This window comes from Trichosurus vulpecula, chromosome 7 (assembly GCF_011100635.1).
Source record: "Trichosurus vulpecula isolate mTriVul1 chromosome 7, mTriVul1.pri, whole genome shotgun sequence".
NCBI lineage: Eukaryota > Metazoa > Chordata > Mammalia > Diprotodontia > Phalangeridae > Trichosurus > Trichosurus vulpecula.
In genome coordinates, this window is record NC_050579.1 from 28,372,648 (window position 1) to 28,397,357 (window position 24,710).

General features: G+C 43.1%; 1 protein-coding gene across 1 annotated transcript in view; it reads right to left on the minus strand.

The window, feature by feature from the left end:
* Window positions 1–24,710, minus strand: part of LOC118858765 (S-adenosyl-L-methionine-dependent tRNA 4-demethylwyosine synthase TYW1-like) — a 259,567-nt gene that overhangs the window by 139,244 nt on the left and 95,613 nt on the right. Inside the window, exon 11 of the mRNA XM_036769387.1 lies at window positions 10,797–10,906. Coding sequence (XP_036625282.1) covers window positions 10,797–10,906 — 110 coding nt within the window. The remainder of the gene's footprint in view (window positions 1–10,796; window positions 10,907–24,710) is intronic.

Sequence of the window (24,710 nt, forward strand, 5' to 3'; positions counted from 1 at the left end):
AATAAACTTTGTTTCTCTTTGGCTGTGAGAAGGCTTGAGTTGAATTCATTCGAGCAGGACCCAGCATGTTGGTATTTTGGGGTCTCAAGCAACCCTAAAAGCATATAGTTCCCTGACCTCTTCAATGGCATTATTCATTATCGTAGAGGAAAACAATGAGAAGACATGACCACCTTCTTATTCCCTTGAAACTGGAGGTATAGGGACAGAAGGCAGCCTAGGAGACATTACACACATTACTGAAACAACAAATTTATAGCAATGTTTCCCAATATAGTGTCTTTTCCCAAATAATTTATAAGAAATTCTTTCAAAAAGCCCCCAGGCTTTTCCCTAAAGCTGAGTTTTTTTGAAAAACTAGATTTTCCAAAAGCAGATGGTTTTGCTACTCTAAAAATTATGATTTTCTCCTTAATTAAACAATGTGTTTTATACCTGTTACCTAATATTTCTTCTCTACTCCCAGATGCCTCCTTATAGCACCATGTTCACCAGATTCCTACTGTGTTTCATTAAATATATGAGAATATTTTTACAAGCTTCTAAACTTTTTCCCCCTCTGGATATATTCTCCACTCTATCTTTAAAAACTGCTCGACCAGTATTATCATTTATACCAATTGTACGTATCATTCCTATTTTTAAAATTTATACTGAGGTTTAGATGGGCCTCTCCCTTCACTGGATAACAATTTAATTCACAGTTCCTCAAAAGTGGCACTGCTGGGTAAGGACAAAGAGAATTATGCAGCTGACATACATGCAACTAACAGGAACTTTCACTATTTGTTTCTAGAAAAAGCATCTGGAAATATGTATTTTTCTTTATTCTTTCTCTCTTTATCATTTTATTTATTAATGTAAATATTTTATTTATTCAGTGCTCTCTCCTCCATTCCCTTTTCTTCCAGTGAACAACTTGTTGTCATGTAGCCCTCAGCACGCCTACTCTCAATTTTAAAACTCTGCTTGTCAGAACCATCCATTTGATCCCCTTCATTTCTTATTCAACCTTAAGCTGTGGTTGAAGAAGCACCACTAGAATTTGGCAGGAAAGAATGAAGCAAGGGCTTATGAGTACATCTCTCAGCATCCACTCTGCAAAGGTGCATCCTTGGTTTGGCTCCCTCCTTCCCCCATCCAAATCTCCATCCTGAGGCCTGTTTACTGTTCTGTGTCTATGACTGTACCCACAGAGAGGCTAACAAACAACATGCAGGAATCACAGATAAAGGGGTGGTTTTTTAAGCAATACACCTGTTTGTAATGGTAATCAGGGAAGGACTTTTTGCTGATCTTCCCTTTTTGGGATGCTGAGGCTAACAAGTGCCTTTAATAAGTCTGGCCTTTGTTTGAATGAGGCAGGTAAAGTGGGATCTTTTGTCTTGAAGTGCTTCTTAGCACTGAGACAACAGGAGTCATTGATTTGTATATGATTCAGTGCTAGAGATTGAAGAACTTTCCCCTGCCCTAAATGGGCTCACAGGGTATTAGAGCTCTGGCGTTTTGCTTTTGGGGGTACATTCATTGAAAGAGTGATGAGATTCTGGGCAAGCCATTGAAGCAGCACCCCCAGTTTTGATAACCCAGATGTTGGTGCTTCTCTGGTAACTATGTATTGCTACGGATAGACTGGTTTGTATTATCTGCTCTGTTTATAATGTATGCTTGTAATTTCTGTTTGTATTTGTCCTAAAGTTCAGGGGGCTGACCTCTTCCCGCTGAACTAAGTGAATGATATATGTATGTTTAATTAAAGTGAGATTGTCATCCCCTTAAAGTTGCTTTCCTTAGAAAAGCAGATCAAAGAACCTGTGTTGGCAGCCCTTCTGTGTGCTGGTGTTATTGGTCTTATATAGCCACAGTAGGTGCTAGCAACATTGTTGCTACACTGTTTTAATGTAGCAAAAGGAACCATTTCCTCCCCTAAAACTATATCTCTGAAATCCGTTAAAAATTAAGGAACATGTTTTCATTATTGTCTTTGGAAAAGTTATCTCCCAGAAACTTTAATCAACTGTCATTTTGTTTCAAAATGGAGGACCAAACCAGACACCAGATCATTGTGAGGGGGTTCCAGAGGTAATCAAAATTAGACAACGACCTAGAAAGTTAGCTTAGGAGAGCATGGAGTATTAGGAAGAGCAGAAGACTTGAGTGCAAATTCCCTTTCTGATACTTAGGTAAATCACCGAATCACTCTCAGCCTCAGGCTCCTCACCAATTAAACCAAGGCAGGGAGGAAGGGGGGCCTGGGGGAGGGATGATCACATACACAAACTAGATGATCTCAAAGGTACCCTCTAATCCTGAAAATAAACCTGAAATGCCAGGCTATGGAATTGAAACAAGGGCTTCATTTTCATTTCACCGAGTCAACTAGGGCAGCAAGATTCACATTTATTCCTGCATTATTCATTTGTTTCAGTCATGTCTGACTCTCCGTGACTCCATTTGATGTTTTCTTGGCAAAGACACTGGAACAGTTTGCCATTTCCTTCTCTAGCTCATCTTACAGATGAGGAAACTGAGGCAAACAGGGTGAAGTGACCAGCGCAGGGTCACACAGCTAGGATGTGTCTGAGGCTGAATTTGAACTCAGGTCTTCCTGACTCCAAGTCTGGCACTTTATGCACTGTGCCACCCAGCTGCCCCCATTCATTCCTAAGTGTAAGTAAGGTGGATTTTAGTGTGTGTAAAGTGGATTTTTGTGATTATTTCTTAGAGTTCAGTTTCCCAGGATCTATGGCCATGACAACCTCAGTTTCCCAGGATCCAAGGTCATAACAATCTCTGTTTCCCAGGTATTAGATATGAGTTCCCAGGCTCATAGTTCAAAACATCTCTACCACGCTTGTGCAGTGTTATATATCCCTACAAAGTATCAATGTTTGTGCTTAAAGTCATAAACATGTAACGCATTTGCACTATGCTGAATTAACATGATAATGCTAAAACTTGATGTAACCTTATGAAGTCATTCTTTGGCAAAATGCCTTCTTTGCCTGATGCCCTATAAAACAGGGAGGCATTGGTCAGTTAGTTGGGGAACCTTTATGGTTTAATGCACAAACTGGAATGCTGTGTGCCTTGACTGGCCCCCATCAAGACTTGGGAGGGGGGAATCTGTGTTTGCCTCAAACTGCCCCAATTGAGGCTTGAGGGGATTTAGGGAAACCCTTTAGGGTTGAATGCACAAGTTGTGCCTGTCTCAATTGACCCCATCAAGATATAGGGGTAGTTGCTCACCCCTCGCTGGCCCCTGTGTGAAGGGTGATTAGGGAATACTATAGGAGTTTGTGGTGTTTCCGTTATCAGCAACTCCCTTAGGGAAAACTAGACCAAAATAAAGCTTATTACTAACCCCTTTGAAGCTACCTTTCTTGTCTGACCAGATCAAGAGTGAACCTGTTAGAGGCTGGAGTCTAAACCTCCAGTGACTCCTGTGTGTTGTCTAACACTAAGGAACCCTGATTTCTCCTCAATGACTCAAGGTTTACAATGGCAAATCTTCAATCAATCATTTCCTTCAGTGATTCATTCATTTAATAATTAACTTACTACACACAGCATAAATAACAACAAAAGTTAAAGTATAGGAAGGATATTTTTAAATAAAAAAAACTTTAACTTGCCAATGTGAGAAAAGCCCCTGTCACATGAAGAGATGAGCACCATCCTTGGAGCAATGCTGACTAGCACTCTGCCCGTAGTTGACACTCTGACCCACAACTAGACAGCAGGGGCTAGTTAATTTTGCATGTGCACAAAAATGAAACTGGTAAAGGTCATGAGAATGAGGCATTTTAAGGAATCTGTGAACCAAGAGAAGTGAGACTAAAGTGCTTTTTGACAGCCAGAAACCAGTACAGTAGTGAAAAGGTCCACCCTCCTCATCTACCTCTGGCCTGATGTGGCACAGAAGCCTATGGGCATCAGCTAGGAATTGCAACCCATTCAAACCTGGCCACCCAGCTAAAACTAGAAAGCAAAAAGGGACAATGTCCATGACACTAAAGGAATGCAACCATCAGAAAGTGAACCATGTCAACAAGAGGGAAGCCCCTTAAGCTAATATACCAGGTAAGATAAGCAGAATTTATAGCAGTGGTTGGTGTGCAGGCCTGAGTGGGAGGGGAGTCAGCATTGCCAACGGGAATTTTTGTAATTAGATAAGAACAAGGAAGAAATACTAAAGGAATAGGATTACTGAAAATTAGTAATACTAAAGAATAAACTGATTTCATGTCTTGGAAAAATAATTACAAGAAATATCAAACTTGCAGAATTTTTCTTTTTAATGTCTGTTGTTTGCAACACAGAATGCATTTTTCCAGAAATGCATTAATTAAATCTGAGAGGTAATTAGGTTCTCTTTCCAAGCCAGCTCCCCAAAGCCATAAAGTATATTTCAACTACAACTAACCAATGTTACTGACTTAATATACCATGTTTCTGATGGATTTCCAAGTCAAGAATGCCTGTCCCCAAATTTATCTTTGACAAGAACGGATCAACTAGTATTACTATTGAAGGAGTGGACACTCCACCCAAAGGTCAGGAAGAGGAGGGCAAGTATTCCTGGACACCAACAAAACTGGCTAACTCCATGTCTGTGTTAGAAGGCACACTGCCCCAGGGAAGCATAAGAGAGATTGGCTCTCTAAGGAAACAAAAGGCAAAGCTTCTGTACCAGGCGGAGAGGGGGAGCCAACGATTCAGAGGGTCAGGCAATCCAGCTGGATAGACAGCTAGTCATCACAGCCCTCCTCAAAGGCAGGGGCTGTACATCCCTGGTCCCTGGCACAGCATTTTCTAAATAGTAGGTTTGATCAGCATTTTAAATGGAGGAAGAGCAGATATTACCACTGCAGTAACTCATTCCATTTCCTTGAGAATCGCTAAAAACCAATGATAGACAATCACCTGTCTCCAGTAATGCCTGGGGCAGAGTGGTGCCTAGACACAAGAAAATGAGCCAACCAACTGTAGTGGTAATCAGGGCGGGGCCTTTTGCTGTTCTTCTCTTAAGTGCCTTTACTGATTCTGGCCTTTGTTTGAATGGGGCAGGTAAAATGGGATCTTTTTGTCTTGGAATGTCTCTCAGCACTAAGACAACATAATGGTAATCAGGGCAGGACTTTCTGTTGTCTTCTCCTTTGGAATGCTGTAGTTCCTTTGATGAGTCTTGCCTTTCAAATGTAATGGCCAGCAAAATGGGATTTTTCACAGTTCTTTGTTTGAGTGCTTCTCAGCACAGAGGTAATCAAGCGCCCCAGGGACCTGAAACAGGTATATAAGATCCAAGGTTGGTGTTTGACTTTTGGGGCTCACTCACGGAAGGAGTGTTGAGACTCTGGGCAAGCCATGTAACTGCCCCCCACCCCGGCTCTGATAACCCAGACAGATATTGGTGCTTCTCTGGTAACTATGAATTATGATTTGAATCACACAAGGTCTGTCTGCTGACGTTTGTAATTTCTGTTTGTATTTTGCCTTGAAGTTCAGGGGCTGATCCTTTCCCCCTGAACTAAATGAATGATAATATGTATGTTTATTAAACTAAGATTGTTAACCCCTTAAAGTTACTTTCCTTAGAAAAGCAGACCAAAGAACCTGTGCAGGCAGCGTTCTTGTTGTTGGGCTTGTGTTGCTCTTTCACCCCCACAGCAGCTGCTAGCTGCATTGTCGCTACAATGACTAATATCCAAAAAGGCCAGCGAGGGCTCTAAGTGGCCTCCAAGGACTTGAGGCCACCTTTAGCAGAAACGAAATGGCATCCTTCTTCAGAACATAACAGCTTTCTGCCATCTTTCCAGAAGAGCTTTAGCTCCTTGCAAATAATTCACTTCATTTTATACTTCTTGGGTTCTTCCTTTCGTCCGGTGGTACTTTCATCACAAGATTTGCTGTGATTAGCATAGCAATAAGACTGACTTTCCAAAAATGCTGATCTGTTTTAGGTCAGAATAAACTTAAAAGTATTAAATAGCCATCTTAGTTCTCAAAAGTGAGAATTAAGTTTTGAAGATGTAAATGACCTGCCCTGCTAGAATTCCATTTTTTTCTTCCCCTGGTCTGACCAGAAGACTAGCGGAGCCCTGGCAGGTGGATAAATATGAACTCATTCCAGAGAGACTCTCTACTCTAGCCAACAGTGATGTTGCCCAGAAGGCCTTTTCAAGGCACCATTACCTTTCTTTGAGTCCACCAGAGAATTGTAGAAACTACTCTGTCTCCTACGTGGTAATTACTCAGGAAAAGGATCTATTTCCCATTTAGATTTCTGGCATGAAAGCAGCAGAAGCAGATGAATTTTTAGAAGCCATCCCTTCTCCAGACTCATGCTACCCTAAGCTTTCCCGGTTCCACAATTCCCTCCTATAAATACTGAAGCTCACTCCTTGCTCTCACAAAAGCCAACAAATACTTAAAAAGCCCTTTGCAGAAACCTATGATTCATTTATGCATTTGCTTGATTTCACTTAAGATTTTACCTTTATGGAGCTACAGCTCCATGAAAACAATGTTATGAAAATTAAGACACTCAGTTCTTAGTAAACCTTAGCCTGGTTTCCCGTTAGAACCTTGATGCTTAGAGGTTGTGGAGACAGAAAGCCTGAACCTGAGTCTCAAGTGACGAAATGTTAACCAAGCAGAAGCCATTCCACTCTCCTGAAACTCACTTGCCAGCTGTATAAAATGTAGGTAATACCATTCTCACTGTCTGGCTCACAAAGTTGGTGTAAGAAAGTACTTTGCAGACTCTAAGAAGGACTATGCAAGTCTGAGTAACCATTATGAGAAGCAAGGACAATTCAAACTGGAGGAAAACCCCAGGGGTTCTCTTTCACCCCTGCATCCAGGCAGCACTGAACCATTCTGGAGACTCCATGGGCTTCCGTCCTGTTCTTACATGTATTCAAGGAGAAAGTATCATCTCTTACCACCCCTTCCCAGATGTCCTCCAACCACCTAGAGGGGTAGGCATTAGGAGGAACCAAAGAGCCCCCAACACCCGTAACTCCCTGAAGCCAATTCTATTACCTGTAAAAGCTCTGGGGGTCCAGAGGGCATGACTTTAGATGAGTCCCTTAGACCAGTGAGATCTTCCCCGGATCTCCAACACCAGCTGACACCCCCAAGTACCTGATCAGAAAATGGAATTCCCTTTCCAAGCATTCGTCTAAGAGGAATGCTCCCTGAATATGAATTTATTATGACTCGGCATTTGCCAATTTCCTAAACTGCTGTTCAGGACAGAAGATTTACATTTTACTTTGAAAGGGCTTATGTAGGATCATTTTTTGTTATCAGCTAACCAAGTTTACCAAAAACAACACTTTGCTACAGGCAGACCGGTTCCCCTGGGGATAAGTGTCACCATCCCCAGGGGCATCTATCAAAGCTGTACAGAAGAGACAGAGACTGACAGACTGGGAGGAATTAAGTTACTCTGGCCAAATGAGGGCAAACATGTAAGAAAAGGCCCCAGGTTTGAAACATTAACAGTATTTTACTGGCAGCAAATGAGCTCCTCCAGGGTAGGGACTGTCTTTTGGCCTTCTTTGTATCCCTCACACTTAGTGCATCATGCCTGACACAGAGTAGGCACTTAATAAATGCTTGTTGACTTGTCAAAAAAATTTAGCAAAATCCATTTCTCCCTACATACGGGTCAGCCAAATCCAGCCCACCACCTATTCTTGTACTGGGCTGCAAAGAATGGTTTTACATGCATAAATACAGTAAAACTTTATTCAAACATGCAAAAACCATTCTGAGCATGTGGCTGTAGAAAAACAGGTTGCAGTAAGATGTGGGCCGTTAGAAAATATACAAGAAAATCAGAATTATCTGCCACCTGGCCAGTTTAAGGAACTGCTCAACCTATGTGTGAAAGAGACAAAGAAAGATTGGGGGGGTGGGAGGTAAAGGAAAAGGAAGGGGCGGGGGGAGAAGGAGACAGAGAGAGCACGTGCACATATTTATTATTCACTCTGTGCCAGTCACTGCACTAAGTGACAGGGATACAGATTCAAGTAAACAAGGGAGTTCCTTCCCTACAGGACCTTACCCAGGAGGGAGGGAAAACAAACAACAAAGAGGAAGGGGGGGGGGGGAAGGGGGGTAGGAGTTCATCCAGAGCAGAGGCCGTTGACCACAGTAGGTGCTCAATAAAACTTGACTTGATGACTTGATGGTCTGAGAGGGGCTGGGCTGGCATGGGCCGGATGACCAGAACCAAGAACAATATAGCCCAGGCCGTCCCTGGAGGCCCAAGGGAGCTCTAGAAGCAGAGCAAATTCTAAGGGAGAAAGGGAGATGCCAGCCTAAGTGGACTGCAGCTAATACAAAGCCTCATAAAAAGGAGAACAAGGTTCAGACAGAAAAAGCTGAGGCCTACGAAACAGCTTCACATAAAATCAAGACACAATTAATTAAACAGAACGAATCTGTTTTCCTTCCAAAAGGGCCTGGTCTTCAAAGATTCAAATTCACTTAGTGCACCAGAAGCAGGAAAGGCCAAAAAGCAGGTTCCAGTCACTCAGCAAGGCCACTCACGCTCCCCCTATGTGATTCATGAGCGCCACCAAAAGTCTCCTTAGGAAACTGATAAGGATTGCAGTCCTGGGGGCTCACTAAGAAGACCAGAGTCAGGCTCCATCTATCAATGCTCTTCATTTGGGAAGAGGTAAAAGAACTAGGCATGGAGGGGAGTCCAAAGAGTAGTTGGGAAAATGACAAAGAACATTTATAAAACCCCAATCACATTTGGGCTCCTGATCTGAGGCTAGAAAAGTGCTTTTTAAGACTGCTCCACCCCTCTCCACATCCACCTGGGTTAACCTAAACAGTGACCATTCATTTTCACAACACTCCTGAGAAATAGGCTGATAAAGGTTCTGTGGCTCTCATGACTAAAGAGCACTGTAATAATTACACTTTATATTTGCTTAGCACACTGACCTTTCTGAAATGTTTTCACATTGGCATCTCATTCACTGGCAATTTGGAGGTCCTTTAAATCATTTTCAAAACCTTTCCCAATGTCAAATTCCAAATGCACCAAGACAAAACATGGCAAATGGCCACTGGAACCCTCCACAGAATGAGGCTCTTCTAAAGGAAGCCGTACGGGGGGTGGGTTTCAAAGACACAGACCTGGGGCAGAAGCAACACATTGAAAGGAACCTCCAGAAACTGGCAAGGAAGGAAGTGATTGGTCCCTAGGGAGGCCTGAGCACTAGCATGAACTCTGCAGGCAGACCCCCATCGAATGGAACACTCAAGGCCAGCAATGGCATCATACAGCCAATCAAATTAAAACAGGCCCAGTAATCCCCGCTCTGAGAAAAGTCTGAGTATGCTCTGCAGTTGTTCGTGCCCTAGGCCAAAACTCCCTGCCTCGGCCACCACTCCCCTCTCCCTCATCCTCAACCACATCTGCCCTATCCCTTTCATAGGCCCACCCCACACTGCTCCATCCTTCCAGTATGAGCACCTCCATTCAAATATTAACAGACTGTCCTTCATATCAGACCTGCCCAATCCTTCAAAAAGTTACTTCACATGTATTTTATATTTAGTTTTCTATGTACTTGTGGCTTCCCATTGGTAGAATGGAAACCCCCTGAAGGGAAGGCCTATAGCCCTTGACATAAGGCCTGGCACATAGTAGACGCTTAATCTATGCTCATTTTCTTGCTGTCTGAATTCAGACAGGTTACTCAGAAGTATTTTGACAAAAACAGAAATGGCAAATCGTGGTGTGAAGACTGGCTTTGTGCAGGTGACTAATGCCAGCCAATGCGTCACTGCTATGATAACTGGAGGGCCCTAACAATTTTCAGGGCATCAGATTTTATTTGTAAGACTAGTAAGACAAAGGGAAAGCCCAGTGGCTACAGCACTGGCCCTGGAGTCAGGAGGATCTGAGTTCAAATCTGGCCTCAGACACTTGACACTTACTAGCTATGTGACCTTGGGTAAGTCACTTAACCCCAAATGCCACACACACACACACACACACACACACACACACACAAAGACTAGTAAAACAGAAAATCCTTTACACTCCCAATTGCAGTACTGAATCAGCTCTAAACATTCTCTGGAAACAAAGCTCACACTGTCTTGGTGATGCTGTCCTGTCTCATGTGCCACACATTAAAGCAGTCACCCTCGGCTCAACCTGAGAAATAATCAGAAGCAAAGACCTTGTCTGGCTCCTCTGACCAATCTGGGATCTCCCCCTTGAGGCCGCTCCCTCCACTGGCACACACTGAACACTCAACTTCTCAAACTCCCTGGTCCAATTCTGCTACACAGATCCTGTTCTCCAATCTCCTCTAAACCCCAATAAAAGACAAGATGAGTAAAGCATGGAACTCAAATTCTGTTGTTAAGTGAATTGCTGCACCAACCCCTCAACCCACCCCACCCCACCCCCAAAATCATATCTGCTCATAAATGCCTATCCACTCAGAATGTTCAACAGGTCTGTGCACTGGGAAAACCTGGCCCCGAAAAAGGTCCCTGGATAGTTAGGGAGCTGTGGGAGAAAACCTGATCAAAGGGAATGAGCCTCTGGGGCCCCAAGGCAAGAAGCTGTTTCATTTTAATGATTCATCTTTTTAAAAGTCAGATAGGATGGAAAAGCTGCCGATGACAGAAAAGAAAATGGCCAACAGTCCGGGGGTGGGGGGGCAGAATTCTTACTTTCCTGCCCAAACATTTAACAAAGGAAGACACTTAGACTAGAGTGTGAGGTCTGCCTTCCGGGAGGGAAATACCTTTAAACTGTCTGATCATGTTCTGGTGATTTTCGATGGCCTGTTGTAAGATCATACCGGGCTGATCCATCTTCCATCGCCACTCGGTACCCACAGGATTGGTGTGGTGCCTGCAGAGAGAGAATGCAAACTTCTTAAAGGTTCCCTCTACGGTTCAGCAAGATGATGGTCAGGCCTCCAATCCTGGCACGTCTGTCCCCCAAATCACGAGGGTCTCTCCCCAAGACGTGTAACCGGTGAGCCCAGCTGGCTATGACGAGTGTTTAATAAACAGGCATTTACCAAGTTCTTGGAGCCCAACACAAACCTGTGAACCTGCCAGGAGACAGCAGGGGGAAGATCCTACAAGCTAAGCAGCCGAGCCTAGAGCCCTGAACTAGGCTCCAAGAGAAGCAGAAATCACATCCAGCCCCAGGCATTCCCTAATTTGTCTTTGCCTAACCTTCCTCTGGCGCAGTTTCCTCATCTGTGAAATGGGGCTCATGATAGCACCTCCCACATAGGCTTGTGGTAAGGAGCAAGCAAGACAGTATGTGGAAAAGCACTTTGTAGACCCTGAAGTACTACGTAAGTTCTAGCATCCTCACAGTCTTAAGAGAGTCATCTACCCAGCCAGCAGTCCTCAGCTGTCTCTACCCATACCCCTCCCCCCCCACACACACCACATGTATGTACATACACACATACATGTACCACACACGCACATACATACCACATACATGCACACATATCATACACAGCCGCATACATATACCATGCGTGTGTGCACACAGATACATGCTACACATGCATATACATGCAATACACATACCATACACATATGTATATACATGCCACACACCACATATGCATGCACACATATACATACTACACACACACATACACATGAACACACATAGCAGGCATGTGCACACATAGCATACACACATATGTACACATACATGTGTATGTCATACATACATGTACACACATACACATACCATACATGCACACATATACTACACACACTAACCTCCCTCTTCACATCACCAGGGTTAGCACAATCTCCATGCCCCACTTCCAAGTCAAAAACTGGCAATGTCCAGTAAAGAAACCCAGGACAACGGGCCTGGGGAAGGGAGAGAGAGCTACAACATCAGTGGATGGCTTGCACAGCCAAAGGTGGCTTCTCTATCTGCTTTTGGGAATAGGAGGTGCTGGCTAAAAGTATTAAAGGATCAGGGCAAACTCAGCCCAAAAACCAGAAAAACAATTCAAAAAAAGCATCCTCTTGAGTGACCACTTGTCAGCAAGAGACAGTGTACACTTGGTCCAACACACAGCTCAGCTCTCAAAGTTCATTAAATCACTGATTTTTAGATGAGAAGGAGCCTTAGTCATCTGGCCCAGGTCCCTCTATCCCTCACTGAACAGAGAGAGAGGCTGCGGTCCCCGGCAAGGTACTCCTGAACCTCCACTCCCCCTGAGCCCCCCACTCCTCCTGAGCCTCCACTCCCCTCCAGGCTCACTGCTCCAGGCTTCCAGACCTCCAAACCTGACTGGCTCATCCCAACCACCACGGCAAACCCCTCAATTTGGAAGGTCCTCTGCGATGCCAGCCCCATCTCCCACTGATGAGCTCATTCTGCAGCCTCGGGGCCCAAGGAGGCCTCCATCCCCTCCCCTCTCAACCCTATCCCCCACTTCTCAGCTTCCAAGAGAATGGAAGGCCTGTCGTTCTTTCTGCTCGTATTTATATTAGCACAGTGCCTGGTGATAAATGCTTATTTCCTTCCTTCCCAAAGACATTAAGGTTACTATCAAGGTAGCAAGAGGGAGAGCTAGGATTTGAACCCAGGAGCACTGCTCTTTCCCCTGCCCTAGACCCTGCTGCCTCTCAGGGTAACCTGGACTCGCAAGCACAATGGATTCCTGTTGTCGATTCCTTACTGTTGTTCGTACTGTGGTTATTAGTTTCACCAAAGAGCTACAGGCTAGAAAATGAAATCCTAGCGCCGGAGTTAATATGACCACGTTAACAGAAAACCCATTCAAATTTGGGCAAGGCCAGAAATTGGATGCCATTATTCCACTAGCTCATATTAGCCTTTTCATCTAATCTTGACATTTTCTGGAGTTAATTAAAGATATCTATCAAGCACCTGGTTCACAAGGACACTTTACTGGAATAGACTGCCACAAGGCTATGCTCTAATACACCTCGCAAAAGGCTACGGGCACCTAGGCCTAGGCATGAGTACCAGTTTTCTCAGAGGCGGAGAAAAAGGAGAGAAAAAAACAGCCCGAACCAATCTTTTATGTTGTGACCTTTTAGGTTAGAACATAAAAAATGTGAGCAGAATGGAAGGCAGTACCTCGCACATCAATGGCTGGAGGAGAAAGGGACAGACTTGAACATAAAACATAAAAAGGCAGCTTTAATTACATATCAAAACTGCCTGGTACAAAAAAATCAATGCAGCTAGAAAAAGAAAAGAAATAGCCAATTGGGCAAAAATGTGTGTATGTGTGTGTGTGTGTGTGTGTGTGTTTCACAGCAAATATCTGCTGAAGTCAAGACATGGGAAACTGATACCAATATGTAAGAATAAGAGCCATTCCCCACCAGAGATGAGGTCAAAGGATTGAAGAAAATATTTCAAAATAAAAAGGGTAAGTAATCAATGAACATATGAAAGAGAATGTTTCAAATCACGATAACAAGAACAACATAAATCTTTTAAAACTCCAATGCTTTACCTCCTATCTATCAGACTGGAAAAAACTTAATAAGGCAAATAATGTGTTTTGGGGACAGAGAGAAAGCACATTAATCCACTAGTGATGGCATTTTAAATTGGTTCAACCATTCTGGAAAACAATTTAAACTTTACTAAAAAGTTACTAGACTGTACACACCCTTTGTCTCAGAGATATTACTCTGAGGCACATATTACCAGGAGGTGAAAAACAGAGGGAAAGATCCCAAGAACACAAAAATACTGAGGGCAGAACTTTTGTAATGGCAAAGAACTGAAAGGAAAATGGAGGTGGGAGGGAGGAAAAGAGGAAAGGAGGGAAGGAGTAAGGGAGGAAGGGAGGGAGGGAGGAAGGAAGGGAGGGGGAGAGGAAGGGAGGAAAGAAAAAGGAAGAGAAGGAAAAGCTAGAGTGAGAAAGCAGGCAGGATAGCTGTATTTTGCTCAGAGGCCTATAGAAGCCCAAATGACAGGAAGTCGGGGCTTCCAGCCTTGGTCTTCAGCTGCCACCTTCCCAAAAGCACCAGCTAAGGGTCTGAAAGGAAGAAAGCTCAAGAACCACCTGTGATAAAGCTCAGGCAAAAAGAAGGGACATATCCTGGACATCGTGGATCACTGGCTGGTACATGATACAAAGCAAAAAAACAGGGACTGCTGCAGTCCCTGGCTTCAAGGCCACAGAGACTCAGCTCATCATTTTTCTTGGGGTTATTATAAAAACTAGCAGCAGCAACAAGAAAGTATAACTGCAAAATATCAGCATCTGCCTTAAGGAGGAGGAATGAAAAAATTAAATGAACTTTTCTGGCCAAATAATCCAAACCCTTTACTAAAAGGGATTTATTGACCTAGGATCCTTAGCCATTCTCAGAAATTGGATGCCCAGGGAAAATTACAATTCCCTGATAGCCTCCAATCCCTTTTCTGCCTTTTCAGACAGTTCATGTAACAAGGAGCCCTGGGTCCTTGGGTCAGAATGGCCAGAGATGTCATTACCAAGTGGGTAACCAGCCAAGGATGAGGATTCACCAGTAAAGTTCCACTTGTTCTCTGAGAGCAGCATCTCAGACCTTGTGACTGGGCCTCAGTCAGACCTCAAGAGGCAACCAGCTCAGCCAACACCAACACGGCTTTCTCCTACCATCAGGCCTGACTGAAACAATTCGCTGTGGTGCTCCTACTTCACGTCTTCTATACAACAGCCCTTCAAATACCTGAAGAAAGCTCAAATTTTCTCCCCTTTGGTCTTCTCTTCTCCAGGATACAAATTCCCACTTATCTCCATAGATGCTTCTCCTAACTCACAGACACCAGGTCCTTCATTGTTCTGGACTTTCTACATCTTATCAGTGTTTCTTCTACCCTGGGATATCCAGCATTGAGTAGAATCCTCCAAATGTGATCTGACCAGGACAAAATGGAGAGGGACCATCACCCCCTTATCCCTGGAAAAACGTCTCCTCTATAGTGGACATTGGTTGCATTTTTTTCCCTCTTAGTCTGCTTTCTCTGACTGGCCTTGAAGTCTTTTAACCACAGGATCTTCTACAATCAAACTGCAGCCTAACCATGTAACCCTCCCCCAATCCTGCACTGGTAAATTTGATTCCAGCCTGACACAATGGAAAGAGAATTGTTTCTGGAATCAAAGGACCTGGGTTCAAATCCCACATCTAACCTCAAGCAAGTTGCTCATCCTCCATGGACCTTGGTTTCCTCATCTGTAAAATGTAGGGTTGGACAAGATAGCCTTTGAGGTCCCTAAGACTTGTGTTTACTATTATTCAATGCTGACTTATTCAACTCAACCCAATGCCCTTCAGGAGTGGAGAACCTGCAGCCTTGAGGCCATATGTGGCCCTCTAGGTCCTCAAATGCGGCTCTTTTGAGTCTGTCAAAGGACAGCTCTTAAGGACCTAGAGGGCCTCAAGGCCTCAGGTTCCCCACCCCTGTCCTAGCCTGTCAAGATCTTTCTGGAAGCCAATTCTGACACTGAGTGAGTTACCTCTGTCTAATAGTTGTGTGACATCTGCAACTTGAGGAAGATACAATCTGTGTCTTTATCCAAGTCACGGACAAAACAGTCACCAAGATAAGGCCTAAGAAAGCATGTGAGGATGCGCCCCTGAAGCACTCCTTCCCAGCTGACAGTGAATCATTGATGATGACCATCTGAGGATGGACTTGCAACAACTTCTGAATCTTTCTAACTGTACTAAGCTTAGTCCATATCTCCCCATTCTTCACTTGACAGTCAGCAAACATGGAGCACTGGGGATGCAAAGAAAAAGAAAAACCAGCCCCTGCCCTCCAGGAGCTCACTTTTTGTTGGGGAGACAACATGTATGTACACAGGCACAAACAACATCTCTACAGGAGGGAAGGCTCTACAGCAGCTGGTGGGGCCAGGGACTTGAGCTGAGTCTTGAGGGAATCCAGGGATCCTACAAGCAGCCAGGGGGGACAACCAGTACAAAGGTATGAGACAGGAATGAAGAGCCCTAAGGGTGAGGAAGAGCATGCTTGGACCACAGAATAGGTAAAAAGGAATTATGAGCAAGAAGATTAATGAGATAGGAAGGAGCCAATTGGTTAAAAGTCAAATGGAGGTTACATTAGAGCTGAGTTGTAATAGGAAGTCAGAAGAATTTATTGACTCAGGGGATAGGTGTAATATGGTCAGACCTATGATACAGGAAAACCACTACAGCAGTGATGTGGAGGAAGGGCTGGAATAGGGAGAGACTTGGGGCAGTGAGATCAGTTAAGGGGGTATTTTGATGGAGCCAAGATGGCAGAACAGCAGGATCTTACATACGAGTTCTACCACACAATTCCTTCACTGAGATTTACAAAATGCACCAGACTGAATTCTAATCAGGAAATCCAGGAAAAAAAATCAGTGAGTCACTTTTCTTTTCTTTTTTCCTTCATTTTTTATTATTTTTTAATTTTTCACATTTTGTTATTTCATATTTTAGTTTTCAACATTGATTTCCACAAGATTTTGAGTTACAAATTTTCTCCTCATTTCCACCCTCCCCCCCATTCCAAGATGGCATATATTCTGATTGCCCCATTCCCCAGTCAGCCCTCCCTTCTGTCACCCCATGCCCCCCCCATCCCCTTTCGCTTTACTTTCTTGTAGAGCCGGATAGATTTCTATGCCCCATTCCCTATATATCTTATTTCCCAGTTGCATGCAAAAACAACTTTTTTTTTGAGCATCTGCTTTTAAAACTTTCAGTTCCAAATTCTCTCCCCTCTTTCTTCCCATCCACCCTCCCTAAGAAGGCAAACAATTCAACACAGGCCACACATGCATCATTATGCAAAACACTTCCACAATAATCATGTTGTGAAAGACTAACTATATTTCCCTCCATCCTATCCTGCCCCCCTTTATTCAATTTTCTCCCTTGACCCTGTCCCTTTTCAAAGGTGTTTGCTTTCGATTACCTCCTCCCCATAACTGCCCTCCCTTCTATCATCCCTGCTTTTTTATCCCCCTCCCCCTACTTTCCTGTGGTGTAAGATACCCAATTGAATGCGTATATTATTCCCTCCTCAAGTAAAATCCGATGACAGCAAGATTCACTCATTCCCCCTCACCTGTCCCTTCTTCCCTTCCAACAGAACTGCTTTTTCTTGCCACTTTTATGTGAGATAATTTACCCCATTCTATCTCTCCCTTTCTCCCTCTCTCAATATATTCTTCTCTCATCCCTTAATTTGATTTTATTTTTTTAGATATCATCCCTTCATATTCAACTCAACCTGTGCCCTCTGCCTATATCTATCTATCTATCTATCTATCTATATATATGTATGCATGTATATATGTGTATATATATATATATATATATATGTATGTATATTGCCTTCATCTACCCTAATACTGAGGTCTCAGGGTATGACGGCTTGTAGAGGAGACAGTGCTTTGTCCCAAGCTTTAGGGGCTGCGCTGCTGTTTTCAGACCTACTTCTACTCCACTGTCACTGCAAGCTCTGCCACAGCAGCACTCCTCCTCCCCCAAGAACTGCCAACTAGGATGGTGACCCAGATTCAAGTAGGGCAAAGCAAGAGAACCTGCCTCTGCGCCAGCAAAGCGCTCCTTACATTCCTGCTCTGATCTGCCGCTTGATTCCTCCCACCGTGTGAGCCAGGAACTCTGGAAGCAGCTGACCCTGGAGCTCTGGAAGCAGCCACAGCAGCTTCCTGTTTCTGCCGCCGCCACCACCACACCACCTCTGCCACCCCCAGGGCTGGAGCTGGACTGTTCTCACCCCCAATTCAGCAGTTTTCCCACTAACCTGCTCCATGGTCTTTGACGTTTGTGGGTTGAGAAGTCTGGTAACTGCCACAGCTCAATGATTCATGGCCCGCAGGCCTGCTCCACCCGACTCCTGGTCTGGTTAGTCCTGGTTTGGCCCACGCTGGGCTGCTCTCCACTTCCAGCACCATGTGATAGACCCTCCCCAGTGACCATCCAGGCCATCCCAGGCTGGAGACCTGCTTCCCTCTGCTACTTTGTGGGTTCCGCAGCTCTAGAATTTGTTCAGAGCCACTTTTTACAGGTGCTTGGAGGGATTTGGGAGAGAGCTTAAGCAAGTCCCTGCTTTCCAGCTGCCATCTTGGCTCCACCCCCAGTGAGTCACTTTTCAAGTCAGGTCAGCATAGGGAAACAGACAGAGATGTCTATGATGCTGAGGACTGGGTCTACCCAAGACTAGCATCAGGGCAAGAAGAGGTCCCAGATCCAGCAGAGAGGGGCAGAAATAGAGGACAACTGGCACCTCTCTTGCTCATGAACCCATTCCAGATTCATGGTGGATTGAGGAGGAAACCTTTACCTATAGATGGCTTTACAGGGTAAGGAGCAATTGCACGCCCTAGGCTAAGAAAGCAGCAAGTTCAAAAGCACGCAGCTGTGTTGTTGTGACCCTACAAGTGCATGGTCTTGGTGCAAGCTGGCTGGTGAACAATCAAGGCAGGAATCCCACACTGAAAAGGAGCTTGCATTTCTATCACTCTGAACCAGAGTGGAGGAGTCTAGCAGCAATCTATGGGGCCAATCCCATGAGTGCTGCTCAGACCCAAATCCAGATCCAGAACTTACAGAGCTTAGACCAAGAAGGCAGAAATTACAGTTTGTCCTGGCTCAGGCCACTTTGAGAGAACTGAAAGCTTGCTGGTCCCCAGCCTGAGCTGTTCTTTAGAGCCTGGAATAACTCAACATGAAATCCCCAAGAAAGCAGCAGAACCCAAACATTCCCTCCAGAAGTACAGAGAGCCCTGCCCTAACACCAAGTCTGAAGTTAGGAAGTAGGTTGGAAGAATGGGAAAAAAAAAACAAACAAAAACTCATCACAAAAATGTTATTATGGTAATATGGACACTCGACATAGAAACCCAGAAAAAGAGAATAACTCCAAAATATCTACAAGAAAAGCCTCAAAGAAAAACACAGATTGGGCACAACTTCAGCTAGAATTCCTGGAAGAGATGAAGCAAGAAATTTTTTTTAAAATCCCTAAAAATGTTTGCATAATTAAAATGAGAGTACTATAGGAAAAAAACTGGAAAAGAAATGAAAGCATTCGAGGAAAGAATCAGAAAGAGAAGTATTAGCCTGATACAAGATCTATAAAAACTCTACCCAAGCTACAAACTCCCTGAAAATTAGAATGGACCAAGTAGAAGCTAATGACTCCATGAGACACTAAGTATTAAAATAAATTCAAAAAATGAAAAGAAAAAAAAAACAGAAGAAAATGTAAGGGGTCTCAAAACAAAAACAATGTGCCTAGAAATGAGATCTAAGAGAATTAATTTTGAAATCATTGGACTACCTGAAAACCATGACCAAAAAAGAACCTAAACATCATATTTCAGAAATTTGTAAAAACAAACAAAAAAAAAAAACCAAACAACTGCCCACGCTCTTGGAACCAGAAAACAAAGTGGGGAAAAAAAAAAAAAAGAATCCACTAGTTACTTCCTGAAACAAAGCCCAAAATGAAAATTCCCAGGAACATTGGTTGAAACAAAGAGCTTCCAGGTGAAAGAAAAAATACTACAAGAAGACAGAAAGAATTCAAGTACTGAGGAGTCACAGTCAGTAGTCTACATGATTTAGCAGCCATCGCTATCAAGGAGTTTGTAATATGATGTGCCTAAATATCAAGGTATACGCTTAAAATCGAGAATTACTTACCTAGAATAACTGAATATAATCCTACAGAGGGAAACAGACCTTCAATGAAGTAAAGGACTTCTAAGTATTCTTGATGAAAAGGCCAGAGCTGCAAAGAAACTTGGAAGTACAAACAAAGGAGTCGAAACCATAAAAAGGTACACATGAGCAAACAATTATAAGATATTAAGCAAGGATAAATAGTTTACATTCTAATATGAAATGATGTGTGTGTCCCCTCAGGTCATCATCAAGAGTTATAGAGTGAATCTAATTAGACAGATGCCCGGGAGTGATTCTGTTGTGTTTTGATGACCTTAAAAGAAAAGATGGAAAGGGAATGGAAGAGGAATACACTAGACAGGGAAGGAGAGAGGAAGGATGAGGAAAATCATCACACATTATCAAGAGTTCAGGAGTGAAGGTCTATACAAACAAGGAGGAATGGGTCAGGGGAGCAGGTAACACTTGAACCTCACTCACATGTATAAAAGTGCATTTTGCTCAACAGGAAAATAAGAGGAAAAGAAGAGAAGGGAGGGAAGGTAAGTTAAGGGAGGGATTATTCCTAAACAAAACAAATTCTATCTAAACACGTACAAAAAAAAAGTGGCAAAGACTTGGGAACTTAGGGGTACCCATCAGTTGAGGAATGGCTAGACATGTTAAGGTATACAAATGTGATGGAGTATTATTATGCTGTAAGAAGCAATAAGGCAAAGTGTTTCAGAGAACCTGGAAGGACTTGTATGGATGGATGCCGTGTTAAGTGAACAGAAGAACCAGTAGAACGGTTTCTACAGTAACAACAGTATTGTAAAGACTAACAACTTTGAAAGACTGTAGAACTCTGATCAATGCAATGACCAACCACAATTCTAGGGCACTTGGGATGAAACACGCAACACACGCTCTGCCAGAGGCGATAGTTTAAATATGCAGAGCAAGACCTGGGGGTTTTTTTGGACAAGGCCAACATGGAAATCTGTCCAGTTAACCTCACATCTTTGTAACAGAGGCTTTGTTTTTCTTTCATTGTCAATGGAAGCAGGGAAGAAGTATGTGAATTTTCATTGATTAAAAAAAAATTTTAATCCTTTTAAAGAAAAAAGGAGGCTGTTGCAATAGTCCAGGTAAAGGGGTGTTAAGGGACTGAAGTAGGTGGCAGCTGTCTAAGTGCAAAGAAATGGGACGTATGTGAGATATGCTGTAGAGGAAGACGTTACAAGATGTAGCAACTAATTAGATATGTGGGACTGAATACCAAAATTGAGGATTAGGTGACTAGAAGGATGGTGGTGATCATAGCAATCACAAGTTTTGAGGAAAGGTGGTTTGGGGGAAAAGATAATGAGCTGTTTTGGACATGTTGAGTTGAAGCTGGCTACAATACACCCAGTTGGAAATGTCTAAGAGGTCATCTGTGATGGAGCTCAGACAGAGATTAGGATTGGATATGTAGATCTGGGAATCATCTGCACAGAGTTGAGAAATGAGCCCACGGGGATCAATGGGTTCACCAAGAGAGATAATGAAGAGTAAAAAGAAACTAGGTCTGAGCCTTGGAGAACACCTACAGTTAGTGGATGCGACAGAGATGAAAATCCAAGAAAGGGGACAGAGGAGGAGCAGAGAGACAAGAGAACCAAGAGGGAGAGGGGAAAAGAAAACCCGGAGAGGAAAAGGAGGAGGTTGACAACGTCAACTGCTACAGAAAGGTCAAGAAGGATGAGGCCTGAGACACAGCCACTAGAATTGACAATTAAGAACCCACTAGTGACTTGGCAAAGAGCAATTTCCATTGAATGATGAGGCTGGAAGCCAGACTGCTGCATCAAGAAAAGAGGGAAAAGAAAGGAAGTAGAGTCATGGGCTTCCTTCAGGGCTCAGCCCAAGCACCACCTTCTACGTGAAACAATTCCTAATCTCTCCAGTTGCTAATATTCTCCCTCCTCCATTAGAATGTAAACTCATTTTCTCTTTCTCCCTCCAGTGCCTAGCTCATAGCAGGCACTGAATAAATTCTTGTTGACTGGCTGATTGCTCACATCAGAGATAGGTAAGAACCCTTGGAGGTCACTGACTCCAACCTAGTCATTTACCAGATGAGGAAACTGAGGCCCAAAGAGATCAAGCGATTTACCCAGGGTGACCAAGCCAGTAAATATTTTAGAGAAAATTCAAACCCAGGTCTTCCTGATTCCAAGTGGGAGTTCTAGTCACAATACCATGTTGCTTTTCGGTACATAAACCTTTCCAAAGTTTTCCCGTATAGTGAGGAAAGTTGGCAGAGAAAAAACCAAATTTGGACTTTTGTTCACTATCAACCTCCATGTTCCCTCAGCTGTCACTTTTTAAAATATTCTACTTATGTCATCACTCTACCTGTCAAAAAAAATTACTTGTTTAATTGCTAAGAGGAAGAGGAAAGTTGATTTTCACAGTGGTGGGAGTTGATTTCCCATTTATCAAAGACACATTTCCTAAGTCTTCTGCTTCTTTTCCAACTGACTCTGTGACCTCTCACTAATATCACCTAACTAAAAGGAGATTTAGAAGAGTTTTTTTAGGATTTTTGGATTTGAGGGGAGCTGCGACCACATCGCCTCCTTCTCCTCTCTACTTTAACCTACAACATACTTTTTTTGCAAGAAAGGATTTGCCAATTCCAAACATGTCCAGGGAACTCAATTGTCCCATTCCTCTGAACAAACAGTGATGAAAAACTGATGAAAGATAACAGCTGAATGGAATAGGGATTTCTGAGATTGCTCCAGTCCTCCTTTAGCAAAGCAATGTGTTCTACAACTGGATCTCATCTATATTCCCATCAGAAATAAACTTTTATTTACCAATTGCACAATATGCCTTTAAAAATTAATCAGGCCATTTCCCGTGGAATGCAGATGCTTCAGGAGAACAAAGATACAAGACTACAGGACACAGGACCCGGCTGCCTTGACTAAGCGCCATAAGCTTTATCAAGTGATATAACAGAAGGGTCAGAATGGAAGAGCTGGAGGTCAAATGAATTTACTGCAAAACATAACCAAGGAAGGCATTATTTTTATCTCTGAAATATTCCAACTCAAATCAATGACAACACTTGAGTAGAGGAGAAAATGGTATCACCCAGAAAGAAATCTATCATAGACTTCGCTTTATCTATTGTGTGAGGGAAAAGAGAAAGAGAGACAGAGACAAAGAGACAGGGAGATAGAGAAGCATTTTCTCTTCTAGCATAACTACACACAATCTCCCCAGTCTCATTTGCAAACCATCTTGACAGATGTGTCTCTTGTCACCAAAAGGTGTTAGTGAAACATGAATAGGGTTGGTGAAAGAACTGTCAGAGAAGATAAAATACCCTTTTTTAATAAGAGACCAAAAGAAGAAGTACTGATTCCTACTCAGAGGACAGCATTGGCACAATTTAACATTTTTCCTAAGGGTCATGAAGGATCTGGACTCCCCTGGCTCACCGAGAGATCTCTTTCTTAGCAAAACTATCAAGATGGGCCACATAAGACTTTTCAGAACTAATGAAACACTTAGATTTCTCTGAAAAAGCAATGACATCCATCCTTGCTTCAAGAGAAGCAAGCCAGTTGTTGGCCATATTATTATTTCCTTTGGAAAAATAAAACACTCAAATTTTGTGGCAAGAATTTTTGGCTGGTTCATTTGGGGAATATTTCCTTCTGATTGGCTTAACTGCTAACTCAGAAGTACAGGAAAGCATCCAGCAATTTAAATCGCATTTGACTGATTGATGTCTCCACATGGGTATACTTTCAACCTAATCACCGGCCTTTAATTCACTGGATTTTAGCTCTTCTGCCAAAACATAACATTAAATCAGGTTTTGCTTGAATGTGCACTACCCAGAATGTCAGGACAGCTGGATTCTACACAACCTAGAACCAATTTCGGAATCACTTCTGAATCTCTATTTTGGCCAAAAAAACTACACACATATCCTATATGAAGGGTTAACTGAGGCCAGGACTAGGGCTAAGGTAATTGTGTGGACTCACACGTCACCCAAGAAAGAAATCGAACCCATCTGAAAGACCTTGGTATAATCAAAAATCACAGTAATCAACAACAAAAAACACAGCCTTCAGCAACGGGATAGTCAGCTGCAGCCAAGCACACTCAAACACTGCAGAGTGTAAAGACTGACCCAAACATGGTCCACGTGCATGCACCTCCCACCTCCCTCCCCACTCCTACTCCCAGCTTTTCACTTCTTTCTCTGAGAAATGAAATCAAATCACAACTACCACTGCCTCTGGAAAGAGTTCTATTCCTCATCTTTGTGATTTCCCCCATAACTACCTTTCCTAGCCACTGCTCCCCCAATTGGAATGTAAGCTCCTTGAGGAAGGGAAAAGAAAGGGGAGGCGAGGAGACAGAAGAAGGGAGGGGGAAAGAGAGGAAGAGTAGAAGGGGGAAAGGGGAGAAGAGAGGCAGGAAGAGAGGGAGGAAGGAAGGAAGGAAGGACCTTTTCAACATCAAATTCTAAAAATAATTGGCATAAAGCCCATGGCAGGGGGGTGAGGGGGGGGGGTAGAAATCTTTCCAAAGATTTTTCTGATAAAAGTCTAATTTCAAAGATATATAGAGAACTGAATCAAATTTGTAAGAATAAGAGCCATCCTCCAATTCATAAATGGTCAAAGGATGAGAACAGTTTTCAGAGAAAGAAATTCAAGGTATCAATAGCATATGAAAAATGTTCTAAATCACTAATGATTAGAGAAATGCAAATTAAAACAATTCTTTTTTTTTCATTTTTTTTAATTTCTTTATTTATTTTTAGTTTACCACACACGGTTCTACATAGTTTTGAGTTCCAGATTTTCTCTCCTCCCTCTCCCCTCCCTCCCCAAGACAGCATGGAATCTCATATAACTGTCATGTATAACTTTGCATTGAATTAATTTATGCACTAGTCAAGTTGTGGAGAAGAATTTTGA